The 16,237-nt window shown below is 35.3% G+C and overlaps 2 protein-coding genes across 4 annotated transcripts; one reads left to right on the forward strand and one right to left on the reverse strand.

The window, feature by feature from the left end:
• Positions 1-1,163: 1,163 nt before the first annotated feature.
• LOC115441475 (elongation factor 1-alpha) lies at positions 1,164-3,552 on the reverse strand. Of its 2 annotated transcripts, none has more exons than XM_030166284.2 (2): positions 3,419-3,552; positions 1,164-2,797 (listed from the first exon to the last, which is right to left on the reverse strand). In XM_030166284.2, exon 2 carries the CDS (start codon positions 2,784-2,786, stop codon positions 1,395-1,397), a length of 1,392 nt encoding a protein of 463 aa, XP_030022144.1. In that variant the 5' UTR covers positions 2,787-2,797; positions 3,419-3,552; the 3' UTR covers positions 1,164-1,394. The 2 variants fall into 2 exon arrangements, with proteins under 2 accessions (XP_030022144.1, XP_030022145.1); XM_030166285.2 differs by having other exon boundaries at positions 3,366-3,528.
• A 1,188-nt stretch (positions 3,553-4,740) lies between these two features.
• Positions 4,741-16,171, forward strand: LOC115441473 (FERM domain-containing protein 5). 2 transcript variants are annotated; one of them, XM_037442600.1, is made up of 12 exons: positions 4,741-5,023; positions 5,090-5,194; positions 5,284-5,326; positions 6,794-6,970; positions 7,173-7,273; positions 7,415-7,555; positions 7,894-8,046; positions 9,699-9,787; positions 10,186-10,321; positions 10,693-10,774; positions 11,013-11,220; positions 11,492-16,171. In XM_037442600.1, exons 1-12 carry the CDS (start codon positions 4,940-4,942, stop codon positions 11,940-11,942), a joined length of 1,770 nt encoding a protein of 589 aa, XP_037298497.1. In that variant the 5' UTR covers positions 4,741-4,939; the 3' UTR covers positions 11,943-16,171. The 2 variants fall into 2 exon arrangements, with proteins under 2 accessions (XP_037298497.1, XP_030022141.1); XM_030166281.2 differs by having other exon boundaries at positions 4,742-5,023; positions 11,029-11,220.
• The last annotated feature ends 66 nt before the right edge of the window (positions 16,172-16,237 follow it).

Here is a 16,237-nt window from a genome sequence, read left to right on the forward strand (position 1 = left end):
CCTATCTACTGAAATAGTAAAAATTTTAATCATAATATGTATTAGCTACCTACATAGTTTAAAAATTCTCAAATATGGTTTATTTTGACGGTTTCACTGACTTGACTTTGAACGTTTAAATGAAAACATACTTATCTCTTTGAAAATAATACTTCATAATAAGGTACTCAAAGCAAAGATAAGTGTAAGTTTCGAACAAAGTAATTAATCAAGTAGTAATCAATAATAAGAAATTTCAATTTTACATGCCCTACTTTAAAACCAGCACTTTTGGTGAAAATATTCGTTATTCATGCATGATTTTTGGCACAATGTTATCTGAGGTGGAACTATATGTGGTTCCATTTATTAACGCAATGTTCAAATGACATATAGCATGTCCAGTTTAGTATTGGTCTCCCTAGCCCTCGATTATCCTAATATTATGTTGAATATTTAATCATTAGGATGACAATTTTATCCTGACTTCAAAAGTATAGATTTGGGGCTCAACTGCAAAATATCTTTTTAACTCTCCTGTAAAATATTGTCGTTTAAATTGTCACCAGTACATAATAACATAAAAACAATTTCCATCTTTAAAACAAAGGCTTGAAATATACTAATCATTACTTTATTTTTGTTACCAAATTGATTGGTCAGATACCTAGTCAATTATTAGGTACGTTCTGTAAACATCTAGATATTACATGTAAGTATGAAGGTGAAGGAAATGGTTTGATTCATCTGGATTTCGCCATGCCAATAGCTACTCAATGCATTTCGATGTAATGATCTACCTATTGGGATGTAAGTGGAATAATATATCACCAGAAGGGTGATAGGTAGAAGTGCAATAGCATACACTTTTTGCCACGTGTGCTCCCACCCATGCTGTGATGGGGGCGAGCCTATCGCCATATCAGGCACCAAGTGAAGCAACAACTGAATTTATATATTTTTTTATTCTTACTTTGGTAATGTTAATTACAATCTGCAAATCTTTCATGTTTTTCATGTAAAATTGCTTTTCATGCATTGTAGTTATGATTTGTAACTTTCTAATAGGTCTAATACTTATTGCATGATGGTATCAAGATTATTTAGATAAGTGTTAGGTGTAAAAAGTTATGTTGTGTTCGGTGCGTTTTGTGTAATCAGGGTAGAAAATAAAATGTTGCACATCAAATTAATGGAGGCTACCTTTATTCTATGAATTTACACTTTAGTTTGCAGTCAACAAAATAATTCAGATATATGTATAACCTTATATAAATTATAAAATAATGTTACAGTATAAGCCTTGTAAAAAATATAGAAAAGGAATGAGTTCGTAGCCTTTCTTTCCTTCTGAACACCTTTCGGTGAATGAAGTATCGCAGTTGCATGAAGAATTGTGCTGTGTGCAGCACTAGCTACTTTTTGCCCTTGGTGGCCTTTTCGGCGGCTTTGGTCACCTTACCACCACCAGCTTCCTTGAAGTTGACAGCCTTAATGACACCAACAGCAACTGTCTGCCTCATGTCACGCACGGCGAAACGACCGAGGGGCGGGAATTCCTGGAAGGACTCCACACACATGGGCTTTGAGGGAACGAGGTTGACAATGGCGGCATCACCAGATTTGATGGATTTAGGGTTGTCTTCAGTGGATTTACCAGTACGACGGTCAACCTTCTCTTTGATTTCGGCGAATTTGCAGGCAATGTGAGCTGTGTGGCAATCCAACACGGGTGTGTAACCGTTTGAGATTTGTCCAGGGTGGTTGAGTACGATGACCTGAGCTGTGAAGTCAGCAGCGCCCTTGGGGGGGTTGTTCTTGGAGTCTCCAGCGACGTAACCACGACGCAATTCCTTGACGGACACGTTTTTCACGTTGAAACCAACGTTGTCGCCGGGTACGGCCTCCTGGAGAGCCTCGTGGTGCATCTCCACAGACTTGACTTCAGTGGTGATGTTAGCGGGCGCGAATACGACGATGGTACCGGGTTTCAGGACACCAGTCTCAACTCTGCCCACGGGCACTGTTCCAATACCACCGATTTTGTATACGTCCTGCAGGGGAAGACGCAGGGGTTTGTCGGTGGGACGAGCAGGGGGCAGGATGGCGTCGAGGGCCTCAATGAGGCATTTGCCTTCAGCCTTACCCTCCTTGCGCTCCACAAGCCATCCCTTGAACCAGGGCATTTTGGTGGAGGGCTCCAACATGTTGTCTCCGTGCCAGCCAGAAATGGGTACGAAAGCGACAGCGGCCGGGTTGTAACCGATCTTCTTGATGTATGAAGAAACTTCCTTCTTGATTTCCTCGAAACGGGACTCGCTGTATGGGGGCTCAGTGGAGTCCATTTTGTTGACGCCCACAATCAGTTGCTTGACACCAAGTGTGAAGGCGAGCAACGCGTGCTCACGGGTCTGACCGTTCTTAGAGATACCAGCTTCGAACTCACCAGTACCGGCAGCGACGATCAACACCGCGCAGTCAGCCTGCGACGTTCCGGTGATCATGTTCTTAATGAAATCTCTGTGTCCGGGAGCGTCGATGATGGTGACATAGTATTTGCTGGTCTCGAACTTCCACAGGGCAATGTCGATGGTGATACCACGCTCACGCTCGGCCTTCAGTTTGTCCAATACCCAGGCATATTTGAAGGAACCCTTACCCATTTCCTGGGCCTCCTTCTCGAACTTCTCGATGGTACGTTTGTCGATACCACCGCATTTGTAGATCAAGTGACCTGTGGTGGTGGACTTGCCGGAGTCGACGTGTCCAATGACGACAATGTTAATGTGAATCTTTTCCTTGCCCATTTTTGGTTAGTCTGAAAAAGAAGAAAAAGAATTGTTGTAACTATTTTGCTTTCTACAGATTTGCACTGGGATTGAATGATGCGACCCGGCATTTGCAAGGTCGCAGCCTCATGTATCGATCGGCCGGCAATATGGCCGCCGCATGGCCGCCTCGCCCTATCTTGACATTTCACAATGGATGTCAGCCATTATGGTAAATTCACAAAAAAGTGCGTTATAATTCGCAAGATGATCACATACTTAACGATTTGCTCCGAATAGAAAAAACGAGAATAGCTAAGTATCTCCAAAATATTAGAAACAAATTTGCAACAACCACGTGGTGGTGTGCGCCGGCCTGCGAGAAGTGTGACGCGTAAGCACTGCCGTGTTACGGGAATTTTCTAATTTTGAAATGATTAATACCTAATGAAAACAAATGAATAATAGTATTGTAAAAGTGACAACGTGGATAATGAGCAAATTACATTGGAACATACGGCAAAGTTGTTTATCGGCGCGATAGAACGATATAATTAAAACTAAAATAAAACTGTTATTATCCTTCCAGCGATAAATGGGTGAATTATTTATGCTTACGGTGAAATAGTTCACTTTATAGCACTTCACTAAACAATTCTTCCGACACTCACCACGGATTACAAACTGCGTGTAATATCCGAGATAGACTCCAACAGAATGGACGAGAAATTGTCTTTCTTTCAGCTGGCTAGAACTCGAAGAGTCACTTCCGGTGCTCTGTGTGGCAATACTAAAATAAAATTACCCCACTATTTAGGAGACACGTGCAATCAAAAAAGAAATCACGAACCCACGTAGTTTTAAAATATAAGAGATATTCTAAATAAATATTTTTTTTTAATTTTTACCTACACTAATATTACTTGTGGCAGTTGGCTATCTTAGAAAAAACATCTAACCTTAAAAAGACTTATTCGTATTTATCAATACAATGTTATTATTTTTAACAAGTTAATTTTCGATGCACGGATAAAAGAAAGTACTAGTATTTAACTAAGTTTCTGTGTGGTACGGGACTAGTAGAATTGTAGGTGCAGCATATATCGGCTGTGGGCTGGGATATCCTGGGTTCGAATATCAGAACAGTCAACCCATTACTAAGCTTTTCTACTAATGTAAAAAAAATACACTTGAAATCTATTTCAGTTATTTATGTCACCTGTCCGTGAGGTTTAGGTTATAAAATATTCTGAAATACAATGAAATGATCCGCAAGAGCCGTGTAGTCTTTATTACAATAGAATACAATTTATAATTTCAATAGTATTTTGTCTAACTTTTATATTACAATGAAAAAAGCCCTTAGTAATGTTAGTAATTGTCGGTAGCGAAGTTTAATATTTTAATTTTATAATAAATAAAATTATTTACACACAAAGTGCAAATTATGCTTAGCGGCATATTAATTGAAAAACGTGATTCATTTCATTACTGACTATTATCAATTATTTTCTTACTTATTTATTATTTTATTCTTAGATATACATTTTATTACTCGAATAGCAAAATTCTTATTATATTTCCCTAAAAATGGGGTATTATTTTTCCTAGCTGAATATTTTCCATAAAATGAGAGAGAAAGGAAATGACGTTGCATTTTCGCACGCACGTATACAGTTCAGAAACAAACTGGTCCATAGGTTTTTTTTTTAGAAAGATAATGAAATTAAAAAATATGCAAATACTGTATGAACTATTTATATAAAATATTTTATTTATTTATTGACCTAAATAAGTCAATGAACATTATAGTAAAATGTAAATCTCATCACAAATAAATTAATTATTTTTTATACACTATTCGTATGCTACAACAAATTATTAAAAATATTGGCAAAATACCTCATAAATAAATAGGTATAGGTAGGTATGTAATGATAATTCAAAATATGACAAAAAATATTTTATACGGCGATAAAACTTGAAAATGTCAAATACCTCTCCCTTCCCCCTCGTTGCGTTCATCTTTGTCAACCCGTTTTCTACACCGAAATCGAAAAGCGAAACAAATGAAAATTCGTTTTTCCTCGTTAATATAATTAAAATTAGGTTAATTGTGTGGCAAAGGTATGAAATGTATAATCAGTGTTAAAATTTTAGATCTGAATAGTTGAAAATTGTACATATTCAGCATGTTTAAAAGCCGTGGAGATATTGTTTATAAATGTACTGTGCGACTCTTGGAGGATACAGAAATATTAGAATGTGAATTTCACGTAAGTTTTATATTATGTTGTTATGTTCTCCCTATATTATTGTATATTTATACAGATTTTTTTTAGCCTACGTACAAGGGAAAATTTTTGCTGGAACATGTGTGTCAACAACTAAATCTTACTGAGACTGATTATTTCGGGCTTCGGTACGTAGATGCCGGCGGTCAAAGAGTAAGTTCAATTAAAAATATATTTTTATGTTGCTTACACATTTAACTTAGAGTGAATTTAGTATTCAAACTTGTTTTATTTTTTTTCAGCACTGGTTGCATATGGCAAAATCAATTTTAAAACAAGTGAAAGGTGAGTTATTAACTTCAATAAATTACGGATATGAACACAATTTATAATTATTGAAAAAATAATATTTATATTGGGTCTGAAGAGTATATTACCCATCTTTAGCCAAATAGTGTAAATAAATACTCAAAATATTAAACACATCTACAAATAAATTCATAATAATTTTCTTAACACTGGCTGATTAGTCATTGCATGTTTAACTTGTTAGATATATTAAAAATATCAAAATTGGCTTATGCGCTCCTTACTTTTGCATAGAAGAGCATTATAAAAAAAATGAGAAGAAATTGCTTTGGCGTTGTATAGAATGCCTGCAAACTATAAATTTAATATAACTCCAATATCATTTGATTTTTATTTTACGTTTTATTTTGTCACAAAAATATTTGTTTTAATGAAATCGAGTATTTCCACATATTCAGGTGACTGGAAAGAAACAATATCCTATTACAAGTCCAACTCAATCTGTAACACATCAAGTGGATGGATATTAAATAACACACATTTGATTCATGTTACAAGATTTCAATCATATTAAAATTACTGTATTATGTATATAAATTGTAGCAAAAATTATTAAGGTAGATTTAATAGTATTGTGGATTAAAAGAAATACATATTTCAAAGGTATAAAGTCTACCAATTTGCACAAGGCCAGCGTAAGGTGTAAATATTTTCAATGGCAGTAATTGGATAAAATATAATACAGTCATTATATTTTTTTAAATAAGCATTTTATTAAGGGTATTAATCATCATTAACTTTAAACTTGCTAGAAAAACATTTCTTGTACTATAGAGATCTATGGTTTTATACATTTTATTAATACTGAATGAAAAAGAATTAGACCATTAAGCCGAGTCTCAGACATGCATGGTACTTATTGTTAAATCACATTTTATACCAACTGTTTTCTATTACTCACAAACATAATCATGCAGTGACCTTTGACTCTCTTAACTTTTAAAGTCAATGTTAGATAATGATTTTATTTAAACTTGAGATTGAAGTTACAATGTTTCTTGTTGAATACAATTTGAATTCTTTTTTTTACAGTGACATTATATAATTTTCAAAATATTATGCTGTGTACTGTAAAGAAAACTTTATTTGTAAACAAACTCAAAATAATATCCATGTCCCTAAAATTGTATAAGTAGCTGTCAAATACATAAATTATAATGTATATAATTGAGAAATGGGTATATATTTAGATTGAGACCCCAACTATATTATAAAAAAATATTAGTTTCCAAAAATAATATAATAAAAAAGGTAAAAATTCATAGACCTAGGAATCAGCCTACGATATGCTATGATAGTCTAAAAATACAACAAGCTGGATGATAAATGGAGTATTTCTCACATTATAAGTCACAAATGACGGAATAATATTTGTAAAATAACCTTTTACTAATTTTATTCCGTCAAAGTCAAAGATTATAAATATATCAAATTAAATTGCAGATGCGTCACCGATACTATTTAGTTTCCGGGTGAAGTTCTATCCACCAAATCCTCTACTACTGAAAGAAGACGTCACTAGGTTCCAGATATACTTGCAATTAAAAAGGGATCTCTTACATGGACGGTTGTATTGTACATCCAACGAAGCGGCTATGCTAGGAGCACTTATAATACAAAGTATGTATTAAAATTTTATATATTAGTGCCAGACCTGCTAATAATGTCACACAAAACTCTTAATTATAAAGCATTGTATGTCACTGCACTGCACTTGTTACCTTGAGATTAATAGTTAAAAATATCACTGCCCAAAATGTCCCTCATACTGCTTATGTTACTTGTTTGAGAGATGTTTTTTGTTCACTGTTGTTAATTTCAGTTGAACTTGGTGATTACGACCCTAGTATTCATGTTGGGAATTATGTTACGGAGATGAGGTTGCTTCTCAGACAAACAGATGCCATCGAAGCGAGGATACAGGTTAGTTGAAGTACTATCAAATTACATATAGTAATGCCGATACAAGGAGTGAAAAAGTCAAAAATATATTTTGCATACTACGCGCCATACGGATTCAAAATATATATTTTTTTGTTACTATTTGAATGTGTACAATTCCAGGAACTGCACAGGGAGCCTGTGGAGGGGACGCCTGGAGGCAGTGGAGGGGTGAAAGGCATGTCCACGCAAGAGGCGGAACGATCCTTCGTGAAGATCGCCTGCCAGCTGGACACATATGGAGTCGACCCTCATCCTGTAAAGGTAGACCATGAGCTACTGTATCTTCTAGTATATGGGCATTTACGCAACACATCCTTATATAGGGAATGTATTCCAAAATCAAACTAAAATACTAACACTGGATATTTGAAGTGTATCTTACTGACTAAGTGATACATTTTTATTAGTGAGTTCAATTTATTCCTTCCATCTTTATCCTTCATTTCACTGATACTGATGTAGATATATTAGGTTATATATTTTTTTAGGTGTTCTTTTATTGCAATTCGATCCTTCAATTTTAAGTGTACAGGTGTGAACTAATGATAGTTTTGTTTTTTTTTTAAAGGGCGTTTTGCCTCAACATAATTTTTTTCCAGGACCACAGAGGGAATCAACTGTACTTAGGTATCAACCATAGCGGTATCCTAACTTTTCAAGGCAGTAGGAAAACTCATCACTTCAAATGGTCCGAGGTGCACAAAATTAACTTTGAGGGACGAATGTTTATAGTTCATCTTAATTATCCAGAGGTAAGAAATTGTTTCTCAGATATATTAGAATCATTCTATATACACATTGTAAAGTTCGCTCCGGCATTATTATAATGACGTTTCAAAAACGTTTCTTTGATATACATATTCTTTGTTACTCCTTTAATCTGTGATGGGGTAGGCAGGGGCAAATCTGGTACATTTTCTTTCTGCCGTGTGTAGTCTGTCCCATGATGTGATAGGGGTCAACGTATTGCCATATTGGCTGATACCAACTAGAAAAACCCAATAACACTGCCCGACCTGGGGATCGAACCTTAAGCCTGACGCTAATCTCATGAACTACTGGTTCAATTTGAAAAATTATTTTAGTGTTAGCCTATTTATTGAGGAAGGCTAAATGCTACATAAAATCGTGTTATGATCAATAGGAGCAGAGCATCCACGAAAAATGTTGCAGAAAAGGGATTTCTTTTTCCTTTTGAGAGCTTTCGTTGCGTGCGCTGTGTGAATGTTTAAAGTTACGCAACAATCATGTATGACGGAATAATTCCTCTTAAAAATATATTATACAACAAAGACCCCGTCGCATCTGTCTGCCTGTCTGAACGCGATAAACTCAAAAACTACCCAACGGAATTCCATGAAGACCTGAAAAGGGCATAGGCTACTTTCTACCCTGAGAATACATATAGCGCGACTTTTATACTAAAACTCTTTTACGCGTGTGAAGCTGCAAGAAATAGTTAGTAACATTATATTTGTTTATCTCATTACACGGACTTATTGTGTTTGATGTGCAACAGTTTATTGATTCTAGTGATGTAATGTTAAATGTTCCATCTGATTACCTAAGTTTTGCTAATAACAAACACGTGTGTAGCGTGACCTCAAAGTATGGAATAAACAACTATGCATAGGGTCTGGCCACATCACTCAGAATGAATATTTATGAGTTGAATGTTAATTATTGTATGTCTGTGTATCTGGTGTTATGCTATGCATTTTGGATATTAATATGTGTCATGGCCATCATAAGTATGTATTATGCACCGTGATTTTATAATATTTTTGGAACCGAAAATTTTGTATTCTATGTGAATAATAGAGTTTTAAAAAAATACCAATGTAATAAAATAAAAATATTTTTTTAAAACATTAAAATTAATGCTTACGAATAATAAATGAGAACTGGTGGTACTACTATGATCACAACGACCGGCTCCATTTATAACTATGAATAATTATCGCGACGTTATTATCATTATCAAACTCTAACGAGTGAAAAATAATATTATGAAAAACTATTTTCTTTAATTAACAACAGTACATTTAATTCATGCTTTTGTCTGGTCCAACAAATTGTTCTAAGTAACCACATTTTGGTTCCAAAATGACTATAAAATCACGGTGTATATACAGGCCTTTTTTTGGCACTTCTTTTTTGGGTACACCATAACTTACGAAAGTTGTAAGTTCATAATATTTTGTACACCCCGCCTTTTCTGTACTTTTTAATGGCAATTTATTCGAATTTTTTCTTGTGGGTACTGTGTGCCCCCCCAAAAAAACTACATAATATTTATTTTTTCAACCATAACATTAATGTATTCTTAAGACTATTTTTTACTCTTTCGATACTGGTATCATTGTAATGATGGCTTTGAAATATAGTAAATTTATGTTTGCAGAAAAAACACACGGTGGGATTCAAATGTCCGAGCGGCGCCGCGTGCCGGCATGTGTGGTGCTGCGCCATAGAACAAATGCTTTTCTTCACGTGAGTTTATTATTCTTTACTATAAATTACTATAATACTAATAAGTAATATTTTTTATTGACATATAAAATAAATAAGACACCCTAAGTATAGTGCCTAAGTAACTATGTGCATACAAGCAAGTATTTTTGAAACATAAGATATATCATAATAAAATATTTTTTAAGCATCAAAACAAATTAAATATTTGAATTTCGACATATGGTGATAATTTCTCATACTAAATTGTCATACTAAATACAGGTGATATAATAATTATGAGATGTTACATTTTTTTATATTTAATTTTTTTTCTCCATTCTTATAGTTGTTCAAATTTAATTTAAGTCATAAATATGTTAAATCATAAAAACTGCTTGTAGCATTATTTTACGTTTAACCAGCTTTGCTTCCTTCAGGTTGCCATCATCATCAGAGGCGTGCGTGTACTCGGGCGGAGGTCTGTTCTCGTGGGGCACCAAGTTCAAATACGTGGGCCGCACTGAGCGGGAGATTCTTGAGAGGGACGGACTGCTGGCACCTAGAGATCCACAGGTACTCACTTTGTAACTTCTATTGTATAATTGAATGACGAGTCGAGTAAGTAGCTCGCCTGAGGGTAAACAATAGTGATTAACAATAATAATACTGCTCTAGATTGTAGCAACACCACCCAGAATATTGAATGGCTATAATATTTTTAAATACTTTTCTATACACTTGCAGCAGCTGTGGTACATTTTTCCTTTGTCATAATGAAAAAGACGTTACTAATTTTTTTTCCCAAATTGAGTTATACATACTCATGATCAGTATAAAAACATATTATCTAACTTTTTTTTTTTCACCTATTTCCTTATCGCGGCAGAATTAATATTCTCACCGTAAGGACTATTAATTTTAACTATACAGATTTTCTATTGCAGGAAGAAGGATCGACCACGGGAGGTAAAAGGAAAGCTTCCAGCGTACCGGCGACACCGTCGACACCCATGACTGGTGATTTTGGTGAGTTTTACGGTATATTGCATATATAATCTATTGAAACCTTGCGAAACATCAAATATAATTATAATTTCATTCTTGTGGTCTGAAGATAGTTATAAGTGGTTGCAAAGAATGGATGATGACAGAACTATGCATCGTGTAAAAGGAGGCAAACCTAGTCTGCGGTCAATATCTGTTCCTATTTTGTTGGTGTTTAGAATGATTTTTACTACTTATGATTTTGTATTTGATTGTCTAGTGATGTTACTTGACAGCATACAGCAGCCTGCCGCGGTCGACACACAGCGCGCCGCTCGAGGAGAGTGCGGTGGACGGCGCAGGCGCGGGGCCGCTGGGCGCGGGCGAGGCCTGCAACGGCGGCTGTCTGCTCAGCGGGCCCGCCGTCGACATCGCGCTCTCCTGCTGCGACCATCTGCGCCCCGTCTCCGAGGAGTCCAAGCCTGCAGGTACTACATTTAATTGACAACATTATCACATATTCAATGTTTTGACAGTTTAAAACATATTGCTATTTTGAAACTGTGGCCTGCTGAGCTTTCGTTATTATTATCATTTTTTGTGGCCAATGTAAAAATGGTTGAGTATTACTAGTTTAATTAAAAATATAAGGAGCAAAGGTGTGTTATTTTAAGTCTTAATATTAATAATTATGTAGACATGATGTAATAAAATAATATTTTACATCCTGTGTAATATTTGTGTACGTGTTGTGTGCAGTGTGCGCCCCCGAGTACGCGGGTCGCGACCTGCTGGAGCAGTCGTCGTCGGAGTCGGGCGCGGCGTCGCACGTGTCGCACGTGTCGCACGCGTCGCACGGCACGCACGTGTCGCACGGCACGCACGCGTCGCACGGCACGCACGTGTCGCACGCGTGCGCGGAGGAGTGCGCGGGGCCGGCGGCGGGCGGGGCAGCGGGGTCGCGGCCGTTCAGCCTGGTGCGTGCGTTCGTGCCGTGCTTCGTGTTCGTGTGGGCGGCGCTGGCGCTGGTGGCGCTGCTGGTGTTCGAGACGGAGTGGGCGCCGCTGCGAGCCCTGCGCCGCAAGCCGGAGCTGGTGGCCCTCCGCCGCCTCTACTACGCGCCCCTCAAGGAGTACCTCAAGCGGAAGGTGGTCGAGTTGTTTTGATTCCGATCGGCTGTCGTCCGACGCGATCGGTCGATGTCAACTGAGCGTTGTGATTGGTGCGTACGTTGTATATTGATATGCGATTTTTTGACATTTTCGTTTGTATTACCGACTTGTACTGAAATTTCTTTAGCCTGATGCGTTAGGTAGGACTGATGCCGTTAATGTATCTAATAATCTGAACGCTGTCTACAGAGTTGTGTCAAATTTTTCAAGCACACGGTAGGATATTTAGGGTTAAGTCTATTTTTGAATCTCGGATATCTTTACCAGGAAAACATTTTGTCTATAATATGTTTTTATGTTGTGTTTGAAACACGGCAGTACTTAAAATTTTGCAGAAAAAGATTTTTTGGAGGATTATAACGATTTGTTAAGCTGCTGAGCTAGATAATATAAACAGTAATCTACTTATATTATTATGGTTAAGTGTTAAGCTAATTATATAATTTATTTCTTTGAAAGAGGAGCACAAATTATATTTTTATTTACAAGACAATTTTTTTTATATTTTAAAATAATTTAGTGTTTAATAAATATTTATTTTTTGCTATTGTTTTCCTGGCGAAGTCAAATAGATATTTGTACATTGTATTTAATCGCATTTATATTTAAGTCACCGCTATACGCTTTCTTATAGTACAATTTATTTTTAAGCTTAGCACACCGGCACTAGGGATTTGTAAGATTCTGCATAAAAAAGTAAATAAATATTAAGGGAGTTGACAATTTATGTTGTTTTTTGTGATGAAATAATGACGCTAGATAGTTTGCCTTTTAAATAAGATTATAGGTTGGTCGGACTGTAAATAATAAAAAGAGTGAACTTTCTAAGCGAGCGTGGATGGATAATTCAAAATAAAAAAAACGTCAAAGAGTGACTAGTTGAATTCATAAAAACTCATAATTAATATGTTTTGAAAAAACAAAAGTTCTAGTCAGGAATCGAACTAGTTGATTTAGAAATACACTATCCTATCAGATGGTCAGTAAAGGGAGCTTATGTCATTACTATTAACTTTGGTATGAACAGCATCGGTGTTGCCCGAGCGCTATGACATGTCCTTCTTTATATGAGGTTTAAAAAGAGTGCTCACCTCCCGGTAGGCAACGTTTTGGTTGTGCCTCTGGCATTGCTTTAGTCCATGGCCGGCGGATGCTGCTTACCATCAGGCGGACCGCTTGTTCGTTTGCCTATTAAGGCAATAAAAAAGTAGTGATTAAATATGACATGTGATGACGTATGGCAAATTAAAGCCTTAATTAGATGAAGTGGGTTACTTTAAGCCAGTCTCGCCTGTCAATAAGGGCTAGAATTGCCTCGCTAGGTTCAGACGAGGCAACTTCTTGTGTCCTTTTGGAAATATGCTCTAATTGAGGTGTAAAGGAGCAGTGTTAATTTTTTGATGATCTGTTTTTCATATCGGTTATTAACTTAAATTGCAATATATAATTTAATTTGCTATGTGATAAAAATGAAATTATTTATTATTTAATAGTCAACTACCCTGATGATGTATCAAAATATTATTTCGCTGAAAAAAAAATGATGGTGCCGTTTTTATGTACAAATATTTTTTTTATTTACAAATTAAATTAATTATAAATCAACCGTGTCACAATCTGTTAACAATTTACGTTTTTTTTTAATATTAAGACTGACCAGAAAAATAAAAAGTATGCTTGTTGGTGCCACTTGCTATTTCAATAAGTTAATGTTGTCCATACAAGAAATATATTCCACATTTAAAAACATGGCGAGGATTTTTATTTTTCTGGTCAGGGTATAATTCGGCGATGAACACGTACCATCTTGTTAGAATCTTATCGGATCTGCGATGTAACGAATCTCAAGCAGTTGCTTCTTCACATTCCACTCAATGTTTTCGTCTTCCAAACAAAAGTATTTATTTACAATTTTATTTACATTTAAAGTTTATTTATTAGCTTGTAAGTTAACGCACCAAGTATTAAATGGTTAGGTCATGACGCAATTTAATTATTTTTGGTAAATGGTTAGGTTTTTATGATTCAACTTATTGTCTTTCGGTTGAACAACAGCGCAAATCAGTTTACATAATAATGTTTACATCGCTATAAGTCTGCGCATTTGATACAAAATTATTTTTGGTTAAATAATAAAATGGCTAGTAAGTTTCTGAACGACACTCAAAAATTGTTTAAACTAGGGGTGACGAACCTTTATTGGGTAACGTGCCATTATTAAAAAATGAAATGTGCGGATAACGTGCCATCCAGGACCGGCTTTATTGCCCAGTACCTCTTTTTGGTTTGGACAAAAATTATGGTTGGGATATTATAGGCGTGCCAATGGTTCACCATCCCTGGTACAAACTGAACTTGCGGAGTTTTGTAATGTATAGTTATTAATAAGTGAGCACAATGTATTAATATATATGCTTTATATTTTGGTATGTGCCATATTGAATTTTCTTTCCTAGTCATGTAATGTTGCACAATAGTTAATATATTTTCTAAACTGTTTTCACGTATTTTTCATTGCTTGAAATATTTATTTGTTACGTTGGAAATTGCAATGATAAAATTATATAACATGTGAATGTTGTTAATGCCTTATTAGAGTGAGTGTGTTAGATTAAGTGAGCTATTGTTCGGACGCAGTACCTAACGTAGGGCTAACGGCATGGGACGCAGATATTGACATTATGACAGAAAAATTAAATAAACATATTTTATTATTAATTACATGAAATATACGAAGTTTTTTTATATATATCCTAAATATAATGAGCACAGAGCTGAACCGAAGTAACCCGAAAATACGACACATAATGAATTTCAACGAAATAATTTATATTTTCATGTGAATCCGTTCACTCACTCGACATTGGTCTCTTAAAGAGACATATGTGTATATCCAAAAAAATACATACAATTTTCTACATTACTCCGTTGAGGTAGAGACCAAAATGCTACATTGTATAAATTCATAGCTCATGTGAATTTGTGTTCAACAATCCAGTGCTGTGCGCCCTAGGTTAGGGTCTGTGGAGATGCTTCTTTTCGCCTAGTCACGTGATGTATTCGATTTCTTCTGATGCATTCATATTGTTAGAACTAGTCGTATGGAACTCATGACATTTCTATAAAAGTCAGGTTGGAATATTTTTTACACAAAGCAAATTGTGGTACTTACGTTTGCTCAGTGGTTACAAATTTGTTTAATATTCAATTTAATAAAACTGTAGATATATTATAATTGACACCTAATTTCAGCTTTGAAGTGTTACTGTATTTAGATTTATTATATTCAAGAACATTTGCGCGCTTATTTAGATTTGGTACTTGCTTGCTAATAATTCTAATATTAGCAAGTAAGTACCAAACAACTGCTATAAGTTTTGAATTTTCTAAGTAACTCTGTAATATCTTTACATTCAGTATATTATTTGAAGTTTCCGTGTACAATATTCTAAAACGCAAATTCGTAACCACTGACAGCATAAATTGACTTACTAAAATATAGTATGTAGCTATGTTCTAAGTAAAATAAGCTGCTTTTGAAATTACGTTATTTTAAAGGGTTAAGAAATCATTTTCTCATAGAGTTGTCAATTAAGAATTATTAAAAATGTTAAAAATGTAACTCAATATTGGACATTAAGTTTAGGCTAAATGTAAATGTTGATTTTCTCTTAGGACCACTTTACACTTACGCGAATTGATTCTTTGGGCCTGCATATTTAATAACGTGATCGAAATACAAATGGAAATTATAGTGAGTATAGCACATAGCCTGATGTGGGGGAATGTCACGTAGAGTACCAACGCCAATCTTATAGTTGATTTGAAATTGGTTCCTGGCTGTATTGTATTTAGAGTTTTCACATATTAAATTCTAGCAATAATACTGCTAGGTTAATGCCTTCCCTTCAAATAAAGTTATAATCATTATATACTGAGAAATTAATTAATTTGATTAAAACATATTTAAAATTGAGATTCGAACAATGCGGTCAAGTGCAAACTGCAGTCCTATGAGAATCAATTCACATAAAGCAGTGGAGAGGGTCCTTTAGTCTTGTTACTGTACTATAGCTGGTGAGTAGGACTTTTTCTTTGTGGACCAACATGCTACTGTTAAGTTTGTACTTACCTAACATAACTTATTTTTATAACGTTATTGCTTTTTAAATTCTTAACTCGCTTAGATCTAAGGATGTCTTGTAACGAGCCTGAACATTGACAAAATATACAAGTTTCGTTTCTACACAATATATAGTTGCCAAAATGAGGGTTTTCTTTGTGACCTGCTTTGTGTTGGGCGAGGTGCGACAGTAAGTGGGTGAGGTCGCCG

Source organism: Manduca sexta, chromosome 25 (genome assembly GCF_014839805.1).
Source record: "Manduca sexta isolate Smith_Timp_Sample1 chromosome 25, JHU_Msex_v1.0, whole genome shotgun sequence".
NCBI lineage: Eukaryota > Metazoa > Arthropoda > Insecta > Lepidoptera > Sphingidae > Manduca > Manduca sexta.

Coding starts and splice junctions, on each gene's coding strand:
- LOC115441475 (XM_030166284.2), bottom strand. CDS start 2,786: ATGGGCAAGGAAAAGATTCACATTAACATTGTCGTCATTGGACACGTC.
- LOC115441473 (XM_037442600.1), top strand. CDS start 4,940: ATGTTTAAAAGCCGTGGAGATATTGTTTATAAATGTACTGTGCGACTC. Junction 5,195..5,283: donor TAGATGCCGGCGGTCAAAGA/GTAAGTTCAATT, acceptor ATTTTTTTTCAG/CACTGGTTGCATATGGCAAA. Junction 10,322..10,692: donor TGGCACCTAGAGATCCACAG/GTACTCACTTTG, acceptor TTTCTATTGCAG/GAAGAAGGATCGACCACGGG.